The 20400-nt window shown below is 41.4% G+C and overlaps 1 protein-coding gene across 1 annotated transcript in view; it reads left to right on the top strand.

The window, feature by feature from the left end:
* SLC7A11 (solute carrier family 7 member 11) overlaps positions 1 to 9658 on the top strand; it is a 57791-nt gene extending 48133 nt beyond the window's left edge. Inside the window, exons 9-12 of the mRNA XM_008490297.2 lie at positions 234 to 330; positions 2947 to 3096; positions 4757 to 4934; positions 9566 to 9658. Coding sequence (XP_008488519.1) covers positions 234 to 330; positions 2947 to 3096; positions 4757 to 4934; positions 9566 to 9633 — 493 coding nt within the window. The 3' untranslated portion in view covers positions 9634 to 9658. The remainder of the gene's footprint in view (positions 1 to 233; positions 331 to 2946; positions 3097 to 4756; positions 4935 to 9565) is intronic.
* The last annotated feature ends 10742 nt before the right edge of the window (positions 9659 to 20400 follow it).

Here is a 20400-nt window from a genome sequence, read left to right as displayed (position 1 = left end):
GAAATTAGAGAGAAAACAGTAATCCTGAATGCTGATCATAGTGGAAGACAAGAGGGGCACGTTCCAAGCTGACTTTGATTTCTGCATCCGGGCTTCTCCTGGCAGCCCTTTCATTCAGAATACCTCAAAGGAGCCTCAGAAGTGTTGCTGTGCTCTGGGACTTTCTTGAGCAGCTTTGCTTAGTGCCAGTAATGAGCACATTTCAAGTCTGTCCACATTTATTTCCCCCCCAGGATGTTCTTCGTCGCATCCCGCGAGGGTCACCTTCCGGAGATTCTCTCCATGATTCATGTCCGCAAGCACACTCCTCTGCCAGCTGTCATTGTTTTGGTAAATCATACAAACAAATGGTCCTGCACAAGAATTCCTATTCCAGGCTTGCTCTGGAGGATGCCAAGAGAACGTGGGCACTGTTTGAGTCTCGTTTGTTAATGTGTACCTGGGCTTGGGGCAGGGCAGAGGATGGTGAAGAGAGGAATGAGATTTGGAGTTGGTTTTATTCTGTCATCTTCTTGCTCTCTTGTCAGCAGCACTTGGCTACCTGTGGCTGCAGCTTAATTCATGTCTCATTGCCCATTATTTCTAAGGACCTTTGAGTGATGAGCCAGTTCCCTTTCAGAGAAACAAATTCCAGCTAAACAAACAAAAAAGGGATTCATTTAACTGAAAGTGCAGCTAAACACCAGCATCTGGGATCACCCTGAAGGCTCATTATACCACCTTATAGTGAAAAATGCAAACAATTATGCACTAAGATAATGGAAGGGGAACCCTCAGCAGTGCAGTGTAACACTGATTAAAAAATGAATGTATGCTTGGGCAGTAGTCAGTGAATTGGTTAAGGAAAACCACCAGTATTAGAGTGGAAATCCTATTACTAACTTCCCAGATAGAGGCAGAGCTAAATGTTGACCATGTGTTTGCATTGCAGACTAATTTGTATGGTAAAATGTTAGGACAAGAGTGACAAAACACTGACCTCAAACCTCAGTTTGCATAGTGTCAAGATTTCCACTTAATTTGCAATCTTCCCAACTGTGGTGTTCAGCTCTTCTTTTGGGACCAATAACTTTAATGTATCTGGGCAGAGCTCTGCATCTGTGGGGAGTTTTAACCACAGCAGAAGACATCTGTGCACCCACAAGTGTACCCTGGTAAGATTAGGTGTTTGAGATGGAATTTAGATCAGTTTTTGCTATAGATACCTTTAAGTTCTCTTCTGGAATTTCAGCCAAAACGTTGAATTTTAATGGCATTCAAATTTGAAAATCAGGCAGTGTGATTATGGTGAAAGGGTTTACCATTCTACATTTCATTTTCCACCAGCATTTATTTTGCCTTTTATTTCTTTGGGCTGAAGTAGTTACATATTTTGGGTAAATTGCATTGTCTGCTTTCTGTGAAATGAAATGCACAAAATAGATTAATTTAACATTTTTTCCTGAAAGATGTTTTCTGCTATTGCATCTAGTCCTGTTACACCAATGCACTGATTTCCTTTGAAAAATCCAGACTCTCATATGAAGATGGCTTTACTTCAGTGATTGTAATTTTTTTCTTACCTGATTGCAACTAGAGCAGTTGAAGGATGGGTTCTGCATCATCAGTCTGCATTTTACCATTTCCTTGTCTTCTTTCTGCTGCCAAGGTCTACTCACTGTGAGAAAGGAAAGGATTCTTAGAGAGAAACTAAAAGTGTTCAGTGCTAGAGGTTTGAGAAATAAATAAATCAAGTACTTTTAGGAATTAAGAAATATGTTTATGAACATGTGCTGGTATGTGACGGATGGATGTGCAGCAACCCCAAGAAATGATGCAACTTGATTATAACTATTTTTTTTCTTGATAGCTCTCCTTCAGGGACCTTTCTTGCATCATCATTCTTATAACTTGAGTTTTTAAACTTTAGGGGATCACTCTATATAGAAGAAATCGTGTCCAATATAATTCAGTAGTAAAATTTCCTTTGACCTTTACAGAGGAGTTTGCTTAATATCTGTGTGTAAAGAACCAAGCCCTTTGTAAGTCATTAGAGGTTGGATGCCAGAGACCTATATTTGAAATATTGATCTTTCTGGTTCAAATCCATGTTTACAAAAAAGAAAAAAAAAAAGAGAAAGAAAGGGAAAAGACAGAGAAGCTGTGACTCTAGCTAACTAATGCAAGTTAGTTTTCCTTACATAAAGATTTAGCCCAATGTTTTACTGCATCTGCACCTGATTTCCCCTCTTGCCTCATTATAAACCTGATGATGCTGTCACTGCCAGGATCTTCCCTCTGGCTGAGCAATGAGGGTTACAGTGAAGATGACTCTTTCCTCCATCCCCAAATGCAAGTTGTGGGCATAGAGAGCTCTCATGCATATAAAGTTCTCATGCAGAAAGTGCTGACCACCCTGCAGAGCTGATCCAAGCCCCAAATATTCTGCTTTGGTCCAGAGAATTCCCTGAAATAGATCCCTGGAGCCTCCACTAATCACCTAACCCAAGGCACAACAATCTGGTTTATAGAGAAGCTTCCCCCTGCCCCACAGAATTCTCCTGTTTCAGAGCAGCTTTTTAATGAGGAAATGTGTTTATTCCAGGGGCTCCTCTCCTTGCTTTTCAGTTGCCAGGTCTCATGAGAACACCCAGGATGCTCAAGCATTTTGGTGACACAGTGGTCTCTGTGTCTGTGTGTTTGGGTGGGCCACAGGGGACAGATATATATTGATATATATTGATATATATATTGATGATGGGTGGCCAGCTGGGACAGATCTCTATTGACCAAATGTCACCTCAGGGTACAGCCAGGTATCAGTCACACCCCTGACTGCAGGACAGTGTTGGTGGCCCTCAGGTGTCTCTGGGCTGTTTGTCTCCATGGAAAAATTGGACATGGGTGCTGTAAAATAATAGAGATCAATCCATTCAACTGCTCTCATGCTCTGAATTTCTTTTGCAGCATCCTCTGACAATGATAATGTTATTCAATGGGGATCTCTACAGCCTCCTGAATTTCCTCAGTTTTGCCAGGTGGCTTTTTATTGGACTGGTAGTTGCTGGGTTGATTTATCTCAGATATAAACGTCCTGATATGCCTCGTCCTTTCAAGGTAACCTCTGCTTTCTACTGCTTTACATGAATCCTATCTCCCTCCTGTGTAGCCAGACAGCAAAGGAGCATTTTCTGATGTAGCAAGCTCACCTCTTTTTCAAGAAAAACAGAGTTAATAGCTCAGTGAAGGCTCTCCTTGTGTTTTCCTGCAAGCACCCCCATACTGCCTTGGCTGCTTTCCTTTCTGAAAGATATTTCTTTCCTGTTCCCTGGTGCTGGGGGTCAGCAACTGAAGCTGCTGTGCCAAAGGGAAGGTGTTTGCTGGCTTTTCCCTCTCTGCTGTGTTGAGGCAGTGTGATGCAAGCTGTGTGAAAATGCCTCTAGTCCTCACACAGGGCTCAGACTGCAAATATTGGGGTTACCTGTGGCAACCTGGCTTGCCACCAGTCTTCTATTTAATGTTTCTTTGATAAAGCCCTGGATAATTTTGCCACTAGAATTCACGTCTGGCCTAAGCATTAATATTAAATATTTCTTTCATTGCCTAACCAATACTGGATGTGCCAATTTGATGTGCAAAGAAGTTGTTAGTGCTGTTATTATGATAGCTGGGACTTGCAGTGGATTTGCAGACACAGTTATTGTGAAGCCAGAAAGAAAATGCTGATAGTCTGGCCCATTGAACACCAGCTGTTTTGGCCTTGGTTCTGCCAGTCATGCTTATTTGAAGTAACATCTTGTAATTTATTCCATTGTGTATCTAAAAAGATGACATCCACCATGAAAAAATATGGAGGAATCCATCCCTATTGATATGTTGCCAAGAAGCCCACTTTGTGAAGAGCTAAGAAAGTGGCCTGTTGCATTCTTGTAGCTGTATCTGCAAATCAGAAGGTTACCAGCATAACCCCTTTTGCTTTGATTAAAAAAAATAAAAATGCTTGCACAGAAATGCTTCAAAATGTGAAAGGAAGAGAAGAATCCCCAAGGAATACTCCAATTCTCTGTTACATCAAACATCACTGAACAAGCCATGCCTGCAGGCACTTCCTCCAGAGAGGCCCCAACATAGTAATTGTAGAGCTGCTCCTGAAAATGGAGAGAATTAATTTGATGTTGTTATTTATTTGTACTTTCAACACTGACACTGATAATGCTATCAGTCACAGAGTCAGAAAGTGCTTTTTTCAGTAGCTATCAGTTGCATAATGCTACCAAATATCTTTATCACTAGTCAAATTGCTGTTTAATTTGTTCTCTTCCTGCTAGATTTTGATTTTTACCTTAGGAAGAAAATCAATAAGTTCTTAATAGTTTTAAAAGGTGACTTGAGCTCCTGGTTGGGTTTTAAAATGCTTTCTAATAGGCAATTATCAAAGAGGAAATCTTTAGCACAGTTAGTGCTGCTTACTTCTCGAGCAGAGGATTAGAGAAAGGACTTTCACAGTGTAACTTATTTATAAACCTTAAGTTTTAAGGGACATAAAACACTGAGGTGTTTTAGTATGTAATTAAGAGACTTGCATGGGACTCACTGCATAGCCCTCCACCTAGCTTGGCTTCTGCATTGCTATTTTGTGTGCATGTTCCAGGCATCTGTCTTTCTCCAGAACTCTCCCATCCTGCTGGGTTCTGTTCAATTTACATTTCATGGAACATTAAATGCTCAGTAACAAGGTCAATGTGAAGTAATGGTTCCCTCTGCAATTCTGTTTCAGGTGCCTCTATTTATTCCAGCATTGTTTTCCTTCACCTGCCTCTTCATGGTTGCACTGTCACTTTATTCTGACCCAGTGAACACAGGGATTGGGTTTGCAATAACCTTGACTGGTGTTCCTGCCTACTACCTCTTCATTGTATGGGACAAGAAGCCAAAGTGGTTCAGAAGGCTCCTAGGTAAGTCCTGGGTGGGACTCCAGCTGCTTCCAGGAATTTCTCAGGGCTCCCCATATGATGAAATCCTTCCAGTCAATCCTCTCAGCTGCTCTGAGCTGGGGATGACAATGCAAGTTTCTTTTCAGCACACACCATAGAATTTCTCTGCCAGCTGCAATCAGTGTCTGGGAACTAATGAGGAAGATTCCCAGCAAGCCTGTTCTCCAGCTTGTCAGCAACTTGAAAGGACTGGATGCTTCTCTGCCTCCCCTTTTCCCCCCTCCCCTTGCCACAAACATCTCTTCGTATCACCCATCCCCCTCACTGATAGAGGGAGAATTGGTTTGGGAACTTCCACATCCCAGCTGTGATGACAGGAAGGGCTCAGTGCTCCCTGCTTGGCATCTCTGGAGTGTTTGGGATGTGATAGGCTCCACTGACCTTAGTATAGGGTTATCATCTTTAGTGTGGACTCACTAAAATGGCAGCAAAATATACTGACTCTGTTGAATTTGGTTTTGTGCTTCCTGAAAACCTGTGTGGCTATTTCACACCCAAAATACACTGAGAATCCTTTTTATACCATTCTGAAAGTTTTTAAAAACATTTGTGGGAGTTCTGATACGTTGAAGAAGGGTTAGTTGGAGCATTTCAACTGGAAAAAAGTCAGTATCAGAGCTCCCCATTCTTCTCTTTTTTGTTATTCAGCATGACAGGTTTCCAAAATAGAGGTAATTTTCAAAACGTGAAACAAGAATATAGGCAAAATGTTTAAGGAATGATGGATAGCTTATTAAACAAACTGAAGGAAAATGTCTTCTGCTGCAAAAGCAAAACTAAATCCATTAAAGTTTTCAGTGAAAAATATAAATTATTTGTATAGGTGCTGAATCAAAAATTGATATTGTCTTCTGTGCAGAAGTCTTAATAGGTGATGTAAAGTGAGCTACTCATAGTGAAAGAATAGGAGGAGGTTATGTATGTTTCTATTCTACACACATATGCATATTTTATCTATAGAAATACAGGTTATATAGTTATAGCCTATAGTTGGATGATTGAATTTCTCAGTTCATGCTGGGAGGTCTATCAGACAATAAGGCAGAAAATATTTGCCTTATTTGCCTTATTTGCAGAAAAATATTAGTGTGAGGCTACCACACTCTGGTCATCTTCGTTTTATATCCATACAGGTATAAATTATTTGCAGTGTTTTAGGAATGGGTAGGAAAAAAGCTCCAGAGAAAGGAAAACAGCTGTAGGCAGAAGGACATTCAATTAAATAATTGGGATTTTGTCTATAATTCCTCAGCCGTGACATTTAGGGAGTAGGAAATTTTCCCTTATCAAAGCCAGGAGATTTTTGGCATTTTCTGTGAAGTCTCAGAGGTTTTGGAATGCAGTCACTTGAATCTCTGGCCACAGGATGCCAGTGTTGAACTGCATTACTCGGGTGAGAGGAAAAAAATGTTCTGTTTAAGGTAGACTGAGGAGATGTGAAGCTTTTCCTGCCAGCTGGGGCAATGAAGGTGAATCTTCTAGTTTTTCAGATAACACAAAATTCACCTCCTAGAAAGCAAGGCTGGTGCCTGTGTAATACCTCTGGCTGGGCTTGGTGGGGAAAGCAGCAGACATCAGTCAGGAGGTGCAACAGCTTCTTTGCTATGTCATTACTTTTCCCCAAATAACAACATTAATGACAGAAAAGTGATGCTGACAGTTCTGGGGTTGGTTAGGATGGAGATTTGCTTATTGATTGAAAAGTTTGGTTTTATTTTCCTCAGAAGAAGCAACAACCTTGTGTGTGTAGTCATTAAAGTGGCATTATTTTGTGAGTGTTAAGGGAGCTCTGTTGTATAGCCTGAGAGCATTTTTCAAAGGCATTAAATGAGGATAAATTAATTTAAGGAACCTCTGTGGGATCTGGAAAAGCAAAGTCTTTGGGCAGCTGCGGGCCTGCTGTTCTAACCTCAAAGCAATATGTAGTGGGTGGAGATGGACATGAAAGAAGAACTCCAGGCACAAGGTAAAAGCATAAAAAAAAAAAAGGATTATTTTTCAAGAGGTAGATTTTTATAGATTAACTGCTTAACTTGCTTTAAGAAGATACCTGATTTTTCTGGTAGCACCAGAGGACTCAAAGCCTCTTAGTCTGAACACAGCATCCTTATAACAAGGATGCTCCCAGGCTGCTCCACCTGCCCAGCTCACTGCATGAACAGGGTGCTGGGGGCTCTCTTTGTCCATTTTTAAAGTCACCTTGGTGGAGACCTTGACTTCTTCAGCTGCCCAGATGTGTTTTGGAGACTTTTTTTTGCTCTGGTGCAAAAACACATGGGGACAGAGCAGCCCTATGTGGGGTTAGTCTTCAGAATAGGTTTTTTTAAGGACCAGAGGGAGAAGGATGTTGAACAGCCAAGATGAGTAGCAGGATAAAAGACCCATCCTGAAGATGAGGATGTCTATGTGAGAAGTTTCAGGCTGGTTCCAGTAGCAGAGCCCTGAAATGGATTACTCAAGGAATCTTCTCCAAGGCTGCACATCTTTGTTGCAGATATTTTGAGTGCCCTTAATGGCATTTCCATTGCCCATTCTCCTTACCAAATTGTATTGAACAAAAGGTAACTTCACAGTTCGTGGGTGTAATAGGATCTGGGTGATATTTTGTAGTGAAAATAACATTTTTTTCCTCTGCTCTTTCAGAGAAATTTAGCTGTAGCACCTGATGTGCTGGCACAAATAATTTCCAGCTAGTACAGGTTTCATTTAACCTCTGCTTTCTTGCTGTTTGAAGAACTAATGTGAAAATGCCAAACGTCAAGCATAGCAAATCCCGTGAACTAGATTAGTATGTAAAAGGAAACAGCACCAACACAAGAATGCTTTTATTGGACTTCCTCAGGTGAAAACTCAACCTTGGAGTCATATTTAAAACATTTTTTATTTCTTTACAGTGGATAGAACTGTGAGGAGCTTAAAAAGTGAACCCTGCTTTCTTCATAGCCTGAGTCTGTGCTGGCAAAGAGATCTGTTTAAATAAAAAAAAGTCTGTTTCAGGGTTATTGTCACTTGCACACTCAGGTTATAGTGTTATATGCTCAGTTTGCTTCTCTTTGTCAAGTTGGTGATGCTGGGATCCAGGGGAAATCATCTCAGCACTTTGCAGATTTCATGTCAAGTCTTACACAGTAAATTGCTGCTTGCTTTCATCACCCAAGCTTTTATGTGGTGCTTATATAGAGGCTAGGTCTGGGGTTTTTATAAAAGTTTTCCTCTGGGACACACTTACAGGGAATCCTCCTCTTGAAAAGGAAAATTGCGGGGTGGGGGAGTCATCTTTATTGTCTTATGTTAGTCCTGTAACTCCAGGTACTGCTCAAAGCAGATGTGTAGCTACTCTGGCAGGAAAAAGATGGGAACATTTTTGGGGGGAAAATACTCCTGTCTTATTCTCAATATATGACAACAAGAAAAAAAAAAAAAAAAGCATCCTAGCCCCCAAAACTTGTCATTTTGCTCCTTTGTCATTTTGCTCCTTTGTGGAGCATGAGCTGGCCCCACGTGGCCGAGTCCACTTTGTCCAACAAGATATTTAAATCCCAGCATTTCCCTGGGCTGCTGTGCCCTTTTCCAAGAGCTGTTACTCTGTAGTTCAGCTTGACAGAAAGTCTATTTTTCTTCTTCTTGCTTTGCTCAGCCACAAAGTGGGAAGGGGTGGGATGGCAGGGGTCAAACCCTGCTGGCTCCTTGCTGCTGCTTTTCCTCCTGCCCTTTACCCTGGCTCTGCTCAGCCCATCTCTGAAGACCCAACTGCAGGTGAGGGGGGGAGACAGGAGGAAAATGCAGCCCTTGCTGACTCTCAGCCTCTCTGACCCCATCAGTTTAGAGTCTAAGAGCAACCTGGCCTTGCACTGAACTGGTGACCTCCTGAAAGAAAAGTAGAGTCTGCCCTAGGTAGGAGAGCAGGGAAGGTTTTGGTTTGTATCTGCTGTGAGTTGGGCTGGTACATCCTCCCTGTTTTACACCAGGGTAAATGCCAACGTGTTGTGCTAGACAAGGAAAATCACAACTTTGCCTAAAAACAAGTCCTGCGTGCTCAAAATGGGTGTTATATAAAAAAAAAAATAAGACAAGTAAGAGGAGTGCTAAGAGGATGCTCTTTTACCATTCTGTATGGAAAGTAACTGTGCCATTTCGAATCTGTACCCTAAAAAGAAAAACACCAGAAGGAAATAAATTCCCAGACTGACATTTTGTTGTTGTTGCTGTGTAGGCACATCTTGGCACAGCTGAATTATCTTGTTTGAACTCTTTCAGTTTTTTATTTCCAAATTGCAGCTTTATTAAAACCAAGCAGTTGTGCAAAGTAGTTATGCTTTAAGATAGCCTTTAAATGAGTGCAGACCTTTATTGAATCAGTTTATACCTACAAACCCTTCTATTATTATTGCATATGCATTGCCTTGGATCAGAGGCAAAGAAACATAATTAAAAAGAAAAAAATGGAATCAGACACCGGTAGGTGGAACTTGCATATATGACTTTTGTGAGCCATACCTGCAAGGAAGCTGTATAGCAACTAAAATAATTTTCCTGGTGGTTTCTACCTTCTCCTTCCCTAATTTCTCATGGCTATGCTTTTATCTTTGCAGACAAGGTGACTCTAACATTGCAAATCCTCCTGGAAGTCATCCCATCAGAGGAAGACCAGAAATCATGATCTTCATGTCCAGCTTTTGACTTGGTGTTTCATTTCAACCCGGGGAAGAGAGGAGGGAGATTTCTCCCCCTACAAAATGTTCTGTAACATGGAGCAACAAGTCACAGCTGAGATGGATGCCAAGCAAGTCACTTCCTAGAACTGTATTTTAAGGTGTTGCAAAATATTTTTATAATGAGGTTGGTTTATATGTAGAAAGCAAGGACTTGTGCTATGACGTAATGCATCCGTTCACTATTTCTTTTTTTTACAATGTTCTAACAAGCTGTAGATTCATCAGAGTAGAATTTTGGTGAAGTTGTCACTGAGAATAGGTTTAAAAAATGTGTAAGGAATGGGCAGGTGTACTGTGAAGCATGTGTCCTTCTTGCTGTCCCTAAAGCTCTCACCAGAGAAAAGGATGAGACAAAGCTGCTGAGTTTCACACACTAATACTCTTCACTTGGCAGCCTGGTTTGACTTTGTTTGGCTCATGTGGAGCACCCTGATGCAGAAGCACAGCCATTTCTTCCCCTTTGTGGTGGCAATTAGCAGGTTTCCTCATTCCAGAGTTGTTACACAAAAGTTGTGGATGGGGGAGCATCTTCAGAGAATTAAGATTACTGCCAGTGAGGCAGGAAGATTTTAGCCTGGGGGTAGCAATTTCATATGTCTTAAAGTTTCTACCAGTCTGGAAATTGTTACTGTTTTTCCAATACTTTTTTCTTTTTTTTTTTTTTTTTTTTTTAAGAGGAAATGCAGCATCTGAGTGATCACCTTCAGATAAATCAAAACATTTGACTGCAACCTCTCTTGCTGCATTAATATTTTCTATCTGGAAGTATATAGACCTGTAGTTATCAGGCAGGCAAGCCTGATTTTAAAGTTTTATATCATAGTTGGTGGGCAAAAAATGAATAATAGTCACTGGTGGAAATGCTATACAGCCATGGCAATAAATGCAATACCTTTTTATGAATAAGGTATAAGGCAAGATACAACAGGTTTGTTGATTTAAGTAGGATCTCTGCCTATTGTGTGGGCATTTCATTCAAGCACACTCCAGTTAATGGAGCTCTGCAACACCAAGGAGCTCTGCCAAGCTTGTCTTCCCCATTTTATCTCAGCAGAAATGAGGAAAGGCCATGAAAACTGAAAAAAATCAAACAAAATTCATCTTCAGAATGATGTGTGAGCTGAGATGTGGCTCAAATATGAGCTGAAGTTTCTCACTTTTTTTTTTTTTTTTGTAGATAAAAATTTTAATGGTTAGAAATTCAGTTTTATACTGTTAATCGAAGACTACTCAACCTTAAGTGTAAGGTTTGATAACACTCTGTTAAGAATATAATGCTTAAATGTTGAATGCACTACTTTTTTAGGGGTTTGCAAGTCATATGTTTCATGGAAATTTTCATGGAACTAAGCAGCATTAAACTTCCTGAACAGGGAGAGAAGCACAACTCGTAGACAGACCACTACAGTAAAGGGAGACTGTATATTGTGTTGTATATTTCCAGAATATTTACCATTTTAAGGGTGTACAGTAAAATGTCTTAAATTTTACATGGTTTTCGTTCTTGTATTTCTATGATGGAGTTTCACAGAAGTAGGGAAATGGGAGTAACAGGTTATGTAGAAAAGCAGTAATTTAAGACAGAAAACATTTTGCAAGTGTTTTGTTTTGGTTTTTTTTTTTTTCCTTTGGATGTTTTCTGTTTACATTAGCTTAAGGTGTTCTTTGAACCTTTTGTAGGCAAACATTTTGAGAGAGATTTTTATGTTGAGAGTGCATGCCTTTAATTAGTATTTACATTGGGGTCAGTAGCCTGCTTTTTGTCTCCTGCCATCCCACTTGGGCTTGTGTTGTCATGGAGCATCTTCAAAACACACAACCAGCATTTTTCTCTGGAAAAACTGAGCTCCTTGATGCCCTCCAGGAGCTCCTCCAGTGATGGGTGCTGAGTGTGTGGGATTCCACCAGACCTTGTCAGAAGAAAACTGGTGGTGGTGTGGATGCCAGGTTTCCAGCATCAACTGTTTCATTCCATGGATTCACTCCTGTTGTGCCATAATACTTGAAAGTTGAAATTTAGGCAGTGTTAACTTATAGAAATAAATGGGCTCTATAAATACAATTGTGGCTATTGCTTCATTTGCCTGGCCTTGGACTTTAAAGCTAAGAAATGGTTCTGAAGGTTTCAATGACCATATCTTATTTCATGTAAGGGGTTAATTTGTCCCAATGGAAATCCTATGGCTTATTGTTTGTGAAGTTATTTTTTTGAAAAATACAAAATAATGCAATCTATTTTTTTAAAAAATGCCCAGGGAATCTAATTTCAGGTTTAGTTTCTTTAGCATATACAATCTCAATACAAAATATTGTACTCGGGTTCCCCCTGTGTTAGAAAAGTCAGTACTGAGAATTTTTTTTTTACACCTGGAAGTAATGTACATCCTCACAAACTGAGGATAAGCAGGTTACAGAATATTTTTGAAAGCATTGGGTCACTTTTCAAGGCTTTTTAAAAGTACTGTCTTCAGAGTCATGTAATTTTTCTAGAATAAATGATAAATTTTATATATGATTTTTCTTAGTAGTGCTGTGAGCCAGTGAGGTTACTTATGTGTAGAAGTTTAGTGATCCTTAATAATTTTTCTTTTTACTTTGTTTTCTTGCACTTTGCTTCTTTTTCTCAGCTGGACTCTCAAAACATTTCTTTCTTTGTGTTTAGGTGGGTGCTGCTTTTTCCTTCTGTGAACTGGGGCTTTTCAGGGAGACAGGGAAAAATGTCAACAAAGGCAACAAGAATTAAGATTTTATGTGGGTAGCAAAGATTGATGAGGTTTAGTACAACAGTTAGAGAAACAATTTAATGCCTGGAGCTTCCAAAGAGCTATCTCTGTGCTGCTCTGGACTGCTCTGTGGCCTAAGACATAATTTTATCAGAGAGGGACACTTGGATTTCTAGATCCTCCTCTCAGCTCTGTATGGCACAGTGTTATTGACCTTTTCTCTGGTGTCTCATGCTGCAGATCTGTCCCTGCCCTCCCCTCCCATCCCAGGAATCTGCCTTGGCTTTCCAGGGGATGTCAGATGGGAGCTGGAGGGTCCCCTCTGCCTTCCCTACCTGATCAACACACCCTGTGTCTGGACAAAGGGTTTGCATCATTCTCTTCCTTCCTTCTCTTCCTTGATGTCCAGGAATCCAAGGTGGTGAGAGAGAATCTAATTTTTTTAATGAGGTGCCTGTGGTCTGGTAAAATCTGAATTGTGTATGTTGTGTGAAATGCTTCCAGAGCTTTCCATAGTTGTTCTGCCCTTTTTTTTTTTTTTGCATCATCCTAAATGGATCTTTTGGTACAGGGCAAAATGCCATGGATGTGATGCTGTGAACCTTTGATGGCAGCAGCAGAATTTTAGGGGTGCTTTTTTTGTCCCCATGGTGTGGGGTTAGCCAGGGACACCCCAGCTTTTGCCTCTGCCTGAGGAGCAAAGATGCTTCAGCATGAGTTCTGTCCCCAGCTCCTTGTCTTGCCAAGCAGCTCCCAGGCTGCTGCAGTTGCCAGGGAGGGTTTGAAGTTCACCTGCATTGATTTGGGGCTGCCTTAAACTACTGCACCATCCAGCACTGGGGTTTAGGAGCTGGCTCTGGAGCCTCAGAGGTGTAAGTAGCTCAGAGCTGGGGCTTCAGCAGCTAAACATTTAATATCTCATAAGAGTGTGTGTATATGTGTGTGTATAAATATATATATATTGCCATAATGTGTATTCTATATATTCTATATGTTCTATATATTCCATAGATTTCTATTTGAAAAGTTTGACACCGTCTCCCACAGCATTCTCCTGGAAAAGCTGTCAGCCCACAGCTTGGACAGGGGCACTCTGTGCTGGGTTAGGAACTGGCTGGAGGGCCGGGCCCAGAGAGTGGTGCTGAACGGGGCTGCATCAAAATGGCGGCTGTGGTGTCCCCCAGGGATCAGTGTTGGGCCTGGTTCTGTTTAATATCTTTATTGATGATTTAGATGAAGGGATTGAGTCCATCATCAGCAAATTTGCAGATGACACTAAGCTGGGGGGGAGTGTGGATCAGCTGGAAGGCAGGAGGGCTCTGCAGAGGGACCTGGACAGACTGGAGAGTTGGGCTGATCCCAGCGGGATGAGGTTCAACACAACCAAGTGCCGGGTCCTGCACTTTGGCTACAACAACCCCATGCAGTGCTACAGGCTGGGGACAGAGTGGCAGAAAGGGACCTGGGAGTCTGGATTGCCAGGAAGCTGAAGAGGAGCCAGCAGTGTGCCCAGGTGGCCAAGAAGGCCAATGGCATCCTGGCCTGGCTCAGGAACAGCGTGGCCAGCAGGTCCAGGGAAGGGATTCTGCCCCTGTGCTCAGCCCTGGTGAGGCCACAGCTTGAGTCCTGTGTCCAGTTCTGGGCCCCTCAGCTCAGGAAGGAGATTGAGGTGCTGGAGTGGGTCCAAAGGAGACCAACTGGGCTGTGAAGGGATCCAGCACAAGTGCTGTGAGGAAGGGCTGAGGGAGCTGGGGGTGTTGAGGCTGGAGAAGAGGAGGCTCAGGGGAGACCTCATCACTCTCTCCAACTCCCTGAAAGGAGGTTGGAGCCAGGGGGGGGTTGGGCTCTTTTCCCAGGCAACTCTCAGCAAGACAAGAGGGCAGGGTCTCAAGTTGTGCCAGGGGAGGTTTAGGTTGGAGATTAGAAAGAATTTCTTTCTGGAGAGGGTGATCAGACCTTGGAATGGGCTGCCCAGGGAAGTAGTGGATTCTCCGTGTCTGGAGATATTTCAAAAGAGCCTGGATGTGGCACTCAGTGCCATGGTCTAGCAACCGCAACGGTGGATCAAGGGTTGGACTTGATGATCTCTGAGGTCCCTTCCAACCCAGCCAATTCTATGATTCTATGATATTGCCATAATGTGTATTCAAGTAATATTTTTTCTGAGAAAACTTTTGAGTAGCTTTGGAAAAGCCATTTAAAGTGATGTTAGCAGAAGCAGCTATCCTAAGTTTTAGACTCCATTTTAAAATTTTTGTTCCGTTTTTCACATTATGCAGAAATGGTTTATTTTTTTACTCTCATGTTTGTGTTTCAAAAGTTGTCTTTTAATGCTTGTGTAGCATAAAAAAAGGCACTTAACCTGATTTGTTATGAGCAGCATCACAACCTGAGGACCAAAGGGGGCTCAGGGAAAAACAAACCTGAGAAAACTAAGCTGCCCTTAGCATCCCATGCTAAGACAGGCATCTAAGGCAGGTGAGATCAACTCTTATCTTGAATTGCTCACAGCTCTGTATTTCTTGAAGGAGGAGACAGCATGACTGGCTCAGGCATGCTTAACAGATCAGATAGCTGAGTGGTTGTGCAGGGAACACTAAAATACTGCAACCAGGATAATAAAATTACTAAAAGCCCTTATGTTGTAAACTGATTCATACTAAGGGTCACAATTACCTCGTAAGAATTACTTATTTTCAATTAAAATTGCAGTAGACTGCAAAAGGAGTTTCTTTTGACTGGAATGCAATGCATTGTCCAGATTTTCCTATTCAAATTAAAACCAACCAAAAAAAAAAAAAACTTTGCTGGCAATTAGTTAATCTGCTTTTGACTATGTATATATCAATGTAACTCTGTGGCTGAATGTTCATGCTCTTGCTTTTTTATTTTCAAAGGAAAATAAGCCTTCAATGGAAGGATATTTTTCAGACATTGTACATAAAATAGAAGGAATTACCTGTACTCACAAGGTGGGTAGCTAATGGTGTTGATGCAACAAGATTAAAAGGACTTCCCTCCCATAATGACCAGGACCTCCAGTATTTTTGGTTCAAGCATTAGACATATGTCAGGATCCAGGTAGTTTTTAATCTGTATAGGTTTTAGAAATCAGTGTTTTCTTCAGGAGAAAGTAGGTATTTCCACCACACCTACCAAACATTGTTTTAATGACCAGCAGAGCACAGGTGGTTTGTATAGCAGGGAGCCTAGGGAAGTTCAGTGTAAAAACTTTGGGATGGATGTGAATGGAAAAGTCCATCATTTTGAATCAAGAAGCAGTGGTCCATGCAGGACCATGTGTGATAACTCCTGTTAGGCTGAGGTCCCTTCTGCAGGGTCCTTACAGCTGCTGGGACAGGGAAATCCAGTACCAAACATTGGGTCAGGCACACAACTAAACCTTCAGATCCTCAAACTGACTCCTACTCTTAAATTTACACTCTGTAAAGGTGATTTTTGTGCAAGTGAGGACAACCATCCTAAGAAAGTCTGCTTGTGCCCATGCCAGCTTCTGTCCCTACAGGATCAGTCCTCAGGAAAGGTTTGGGCTGCCAAAGGGAGATGCCAGGGTTGAGATATCCCTGGGACCACAGAGGAGCTTTTGTCTGCAGAAGGTGGCAGCTGTGTTTTGTGTCTCCTCAGCTCTCCCCCCAGACTATTTTATCCACTTCTGTGTGGTGAGGAGTCTGGAGTAGCTCTAGAAAGTCTCCTGGCTTTAAACAGCTGCTGGTGGCTCGCTGAGACTTGGCAAATAAATGTTGTCTTTTCTGTTTGCCTTCAGAAACCTATGAATTTTTCTTGTGTGTTAGCCCATGTTTAATTTAATTTCTGTTATTTTTTTCCCAAGGAACTGCTGAGGAACAATTGAAACACCAATTCTGTTTACATTTGCTTTCTTGTTTCCTTTTTAATCAAAGAAACTTCTGAAATACTTTTTTTTTTTTTTTCCCCTTGAAGTGTAAAGATCCAAATGGATAAAACACCTTTTTCAACAAAAGCCTTGACTTTGTCAAGAGAGAGTTTGGATCCTCTTTACATTCCCTATAACAAGAACACCCACCCTGTTGTGATCTAAACACAAAAATGCTTTGATACTTTCTAAATATCATATTGATGGTGATCCAATGTGGTTGTAAAAGAGCAGTGGCTGCAGTTTGCTGCTTCATTCTCTCCTCACAATATAAAGCTACAAACCTGACCCACTGCTAAGCTTTTCTGCAGACCACCTTCTGCTCCCAGCCATTCAGCTGTGTCTCCTTTGAAAGGGAAATTCCATCTCTTCCTTTGGGATGCTCCCCAGTACCCAGACTCAGTGCTTTGGATGCTAAAGAGTGAGCAAGGCCACAGAGATGCTGAGCTTGGAGCTGGTTCTGTTTCAGGGGGGCTGGAGTCCTGGGGTTTTAAAAGTAGTTTTTGCCATCACCACTTGTATTTGTACTTAGTGTTTTATAAATTTTTTACCTAGGCATTTCAGGGATTTGGTTTTTTGTTTTGCTCTCCTCCCCTGGTTGTTATGAGCAGTTTCAGTGTTATGGGGCAGCTTCCTAATTTGCTCCCATGCTGTTGGCTCTGCTCCAAGCAAGGTATTGGTGAGGATCTCATTTCCAGCTCTCTGCCACTGTCATTAGAGTGTTCTTGGATCTAAAGGTACCCATATAATGTCCTGCTAGCATTGCTGGCTTCTCTTAATTGTGACAACCAGCATAGCCAAGAGTTGTCAAGAGAACTTGAGGTTTCATGGTACCTGGGGATTGAGCTGTTTAATATCATCAAGGCAGGATTTCTGGTTTTAAGTGTCCAAAGGGCTTGTGTCACAGCCTGTGCAAAGCCCGAGGTGTTTTAAGCTGTGGATATGTATGGGTTTTGCTGCACTTGGAAAAATTTCTGGGAGAAAATGAGGAAAATGGTAGAGGTATAAATATGAACTCCAAGGCAGATGATTCTTCTCACTGTTTCCCTCATGCTTTCTCCTGCATTCACCCTGACTGAAGGTTACAAATAACTTTTCATTGAAAGCATTTCCTTTCAATGTCTCCTCTGCAAGGCAACTTTTTGAGACATCTGTATTTAATTTCTGGCTGGTTGCTCTTCTTGCTCATCCACTTTCGATTTTTTTTTTTTAAACCTCATATTTTTCCTCATCTGAAAACTGTCATGTCACAGAGAACCAGTTTTCCAGGCTATAACAGTGCTTTTTAAAAGCAACATGATCACAAGTTATGGCCACATAAGGGTCTAAAACCTTTCCAAGCTTATACAGTTTTGTTTGCAGATTGCAACTGGAGGATCTTGAAGCTTATCACAGCAAATACTCAGCTCCTCTTGGGTATTTCAGATGTACTGCAGTGTTTTAATAAAATCCTTGCACTCCAACACCCCCATTTGAGATCCTGCCATGGCCAACTTGCATTAGAAAATTTGAACCCAAGGCAAACCCTGTTAGAGGTTGTGAAAACTCTGTGGGGATATCAACAGATTTGGAAAAACTGAAAGCCTCTGCACAGCAGTGAATTTTAATTTCAACCAACTATGTATATTTAATTACTTGCATATTTTCAATTACCAACAGCTTCATTAAAAAATATATCTGTTATCCATTTCTAAGGGGACCATTTCAGGTTTGGGGTTTTTTCTTGGTTTTTTTTTTTTTTTTCTTTCATTTGGAGCATTACATTCATTGCAGTTCTCTCAGGTGCTCTGATTCTCAGAAAGCTGGGACGGGTAAAGAAGCTTTCAAAGGAGTTCTTGCTGTATTTTTACTTGACATACTGCACAGTGCAATCCAATATTCATAAATTACTTTTGGCTGCTGTTTAGTATTTCTCAGCTCTGTTTGCTAATTCATGTGCCAGCTCTATTTACAATGAATCATTAAATGCCAGGAGATTTGCTACTTGTTCCACAAGCAGCAGCTCACTAGTGAACAAAACTCCAGCACTTTGTACTGATGTTCAGCCCCAGCTAGCTTTGATTTTATAATAAATATATGAGTCAGAGGCAGGGTAAATCAGCTCCTGGGCTGTCAGCCTGGCAGAGATGATTGATCAGATCCTTCTGACAGCACTGCATTTGACTGCAAGTCTCATGCAGCCCTACTTTAGATCATATAAAGGCATCTGGCTGATGAAAAGCATCCTAGCTTAGAAGACAGCATAGAGAGCTGCATCAGTGTCATGTTTATCTAGTGGCATGTGTACTCTAAAATGTCTCAGGCTGGAGCTGGTGCTAATAATTATCTCCTCTGTTGAATACACCTTGCCCCTTTTTTATTCCTTCCCCCGTGTTTTAAACCAAAATTGTTTTCCAAATCCTTTCCAAAGTGGCTGTGTGAAGCCTTTATCTAAAGCAGACACATGTGGGTAGTAAAATACCTCATCTCTCTGCTCACTTAGGAATGAAATCATTATATGTTAGCCAAAAGGTTTAGGTGCCCTCCCCAACACTCCCCTCCTCCTCCCTGCTGTGTGATGGGGAATCAGGAACAATCTAGTCCTGCAGATCAGGGGCTGATTTGTTGCTGTTTGGATCTTGATAATGGATGTCAGGACCAGAGCTCTCTGCTTGAAATAGGATCTGAAACTCCATGATGTCCAGTGGCACAGAGAGAGGGCAAGGGGGGGAGCAGGAGGTTCCCTTCTTCTCTTCCTGAGCTTCTTGGGGGGCAAGATGTCTTGGTGCTGGAAAAAAGGGGAGGGATCACCTGGGAGCTGTGTTCCTGGAGAAAATGTGTTGTACCCCTCTTGTGAATGTGCCTGTGTCCAAAACACAGAGTGGTGCAGTGCAAGGGCAGTTTTTCAAGGTGTATTTAATGTGCAGTTTTGGATGTATTTCATGTGCAATTTTGTCTGGCTTTCATAGAATCATAGAATTGGCTGGGTTGGAAGGGACCTCAGAGATCATCGAGTCCAACCCTTGATCCACTCCCGCTGCAGTTCCCAGCCCATGGCACTGAGTGCCACATCCAGTCTCTTTCTTAGATTATACATATAGCTTTCAGTATATAAATATAGGTATGTATGCTGTAGGGTTAGCAATGCAGAGGTGCATTCCAGTTTAAGAAAATGAAGTATTAATGCATGGCAACCCCATTTTTAATACTACTTCTAAAGTAAATTGCAGAAATCCTATAGCCATCCACTGTGGAATGATAAACTGATATAGAATGAGTGGGGAAAAGGCAGTAGCCCAGAATCATTAGAAAGCTCAGTGCTCCACTCCAGCAACACAAAGCAGTCACAAAGCCAAGGCTGGAATTTCACCCAGCAAACGGTGTACACCAGTAAATCTGGCCCTGGTAATTTCATTGCAAATGACATACAGGCCAGAAAAACATTTAGATAATTGAAATTAACACTTTTAACAATGATCTATAAAGCAGTGAAGAATAATTAGGAGGTTCTTTCAAGCTCTCTGATGAATCCAAAGTACTTCAGAACCCATTTTTCCCCAATATAAATGAGGCAAAATATGGTGGACTCTCTTTTCCCTATGCATAGTAAATGGGAACAGCTTTTTTGGTAAGGTATAATCCCTGATTTACCAAACACTACCACTATGCATGAAGCAAAGGCTTGTTATTTTGAACTTGGAACAAAGCTGGACAGAAAGGGAAAAAAAATAATAAAAGGGAGCTACTGGAGAAGTATAACCCAGTTTTACATATTTTTTTTTTATTGATGCAAATCTGCACCTGTGTTTCCTCATATCAAAGTCTGTGCATACAGGGTCGTGTGAACACAGCTTTTGGAGATCTACAAATGCTGCTGCAGACTTTGAAGTCCTTTGGAGAATGTAACCATTAGTCTATAGTTCCAGGTAATCTTTTATGATATTCTAAGAAAGAAAAAGGTTTCTCTTTTGTATGTCATCCCTGCCATATTTTCAACATTGCTCTTAAACCCCAACCATTTCCTTTCTTTTTAAGCGAACTGATGAAAAGGGAGATTGAACCTGTCAGGTAATACATCAGCTTTTTGATGTTGAATC

The sequence above is a fragment of the Calypte anna genome, chromosome 4B (genome assembly GCF_003957555.1).
Source record: "Calypte anna isolate BGI_N300 chromosome 4B, bCalAnn1_v1.p, whole genome shotgun sequence".
Taxonomy (NCBI): Eukaryota; Metazoa; Chordata; class Aves; order Apodiformes; family Trochilidae; genus Calypte; species Calypte anna.
Note: the sequence above shows the minus strand (reverse complement) of the source record. Positions and strands in the feature narration are given on the sequence as shown.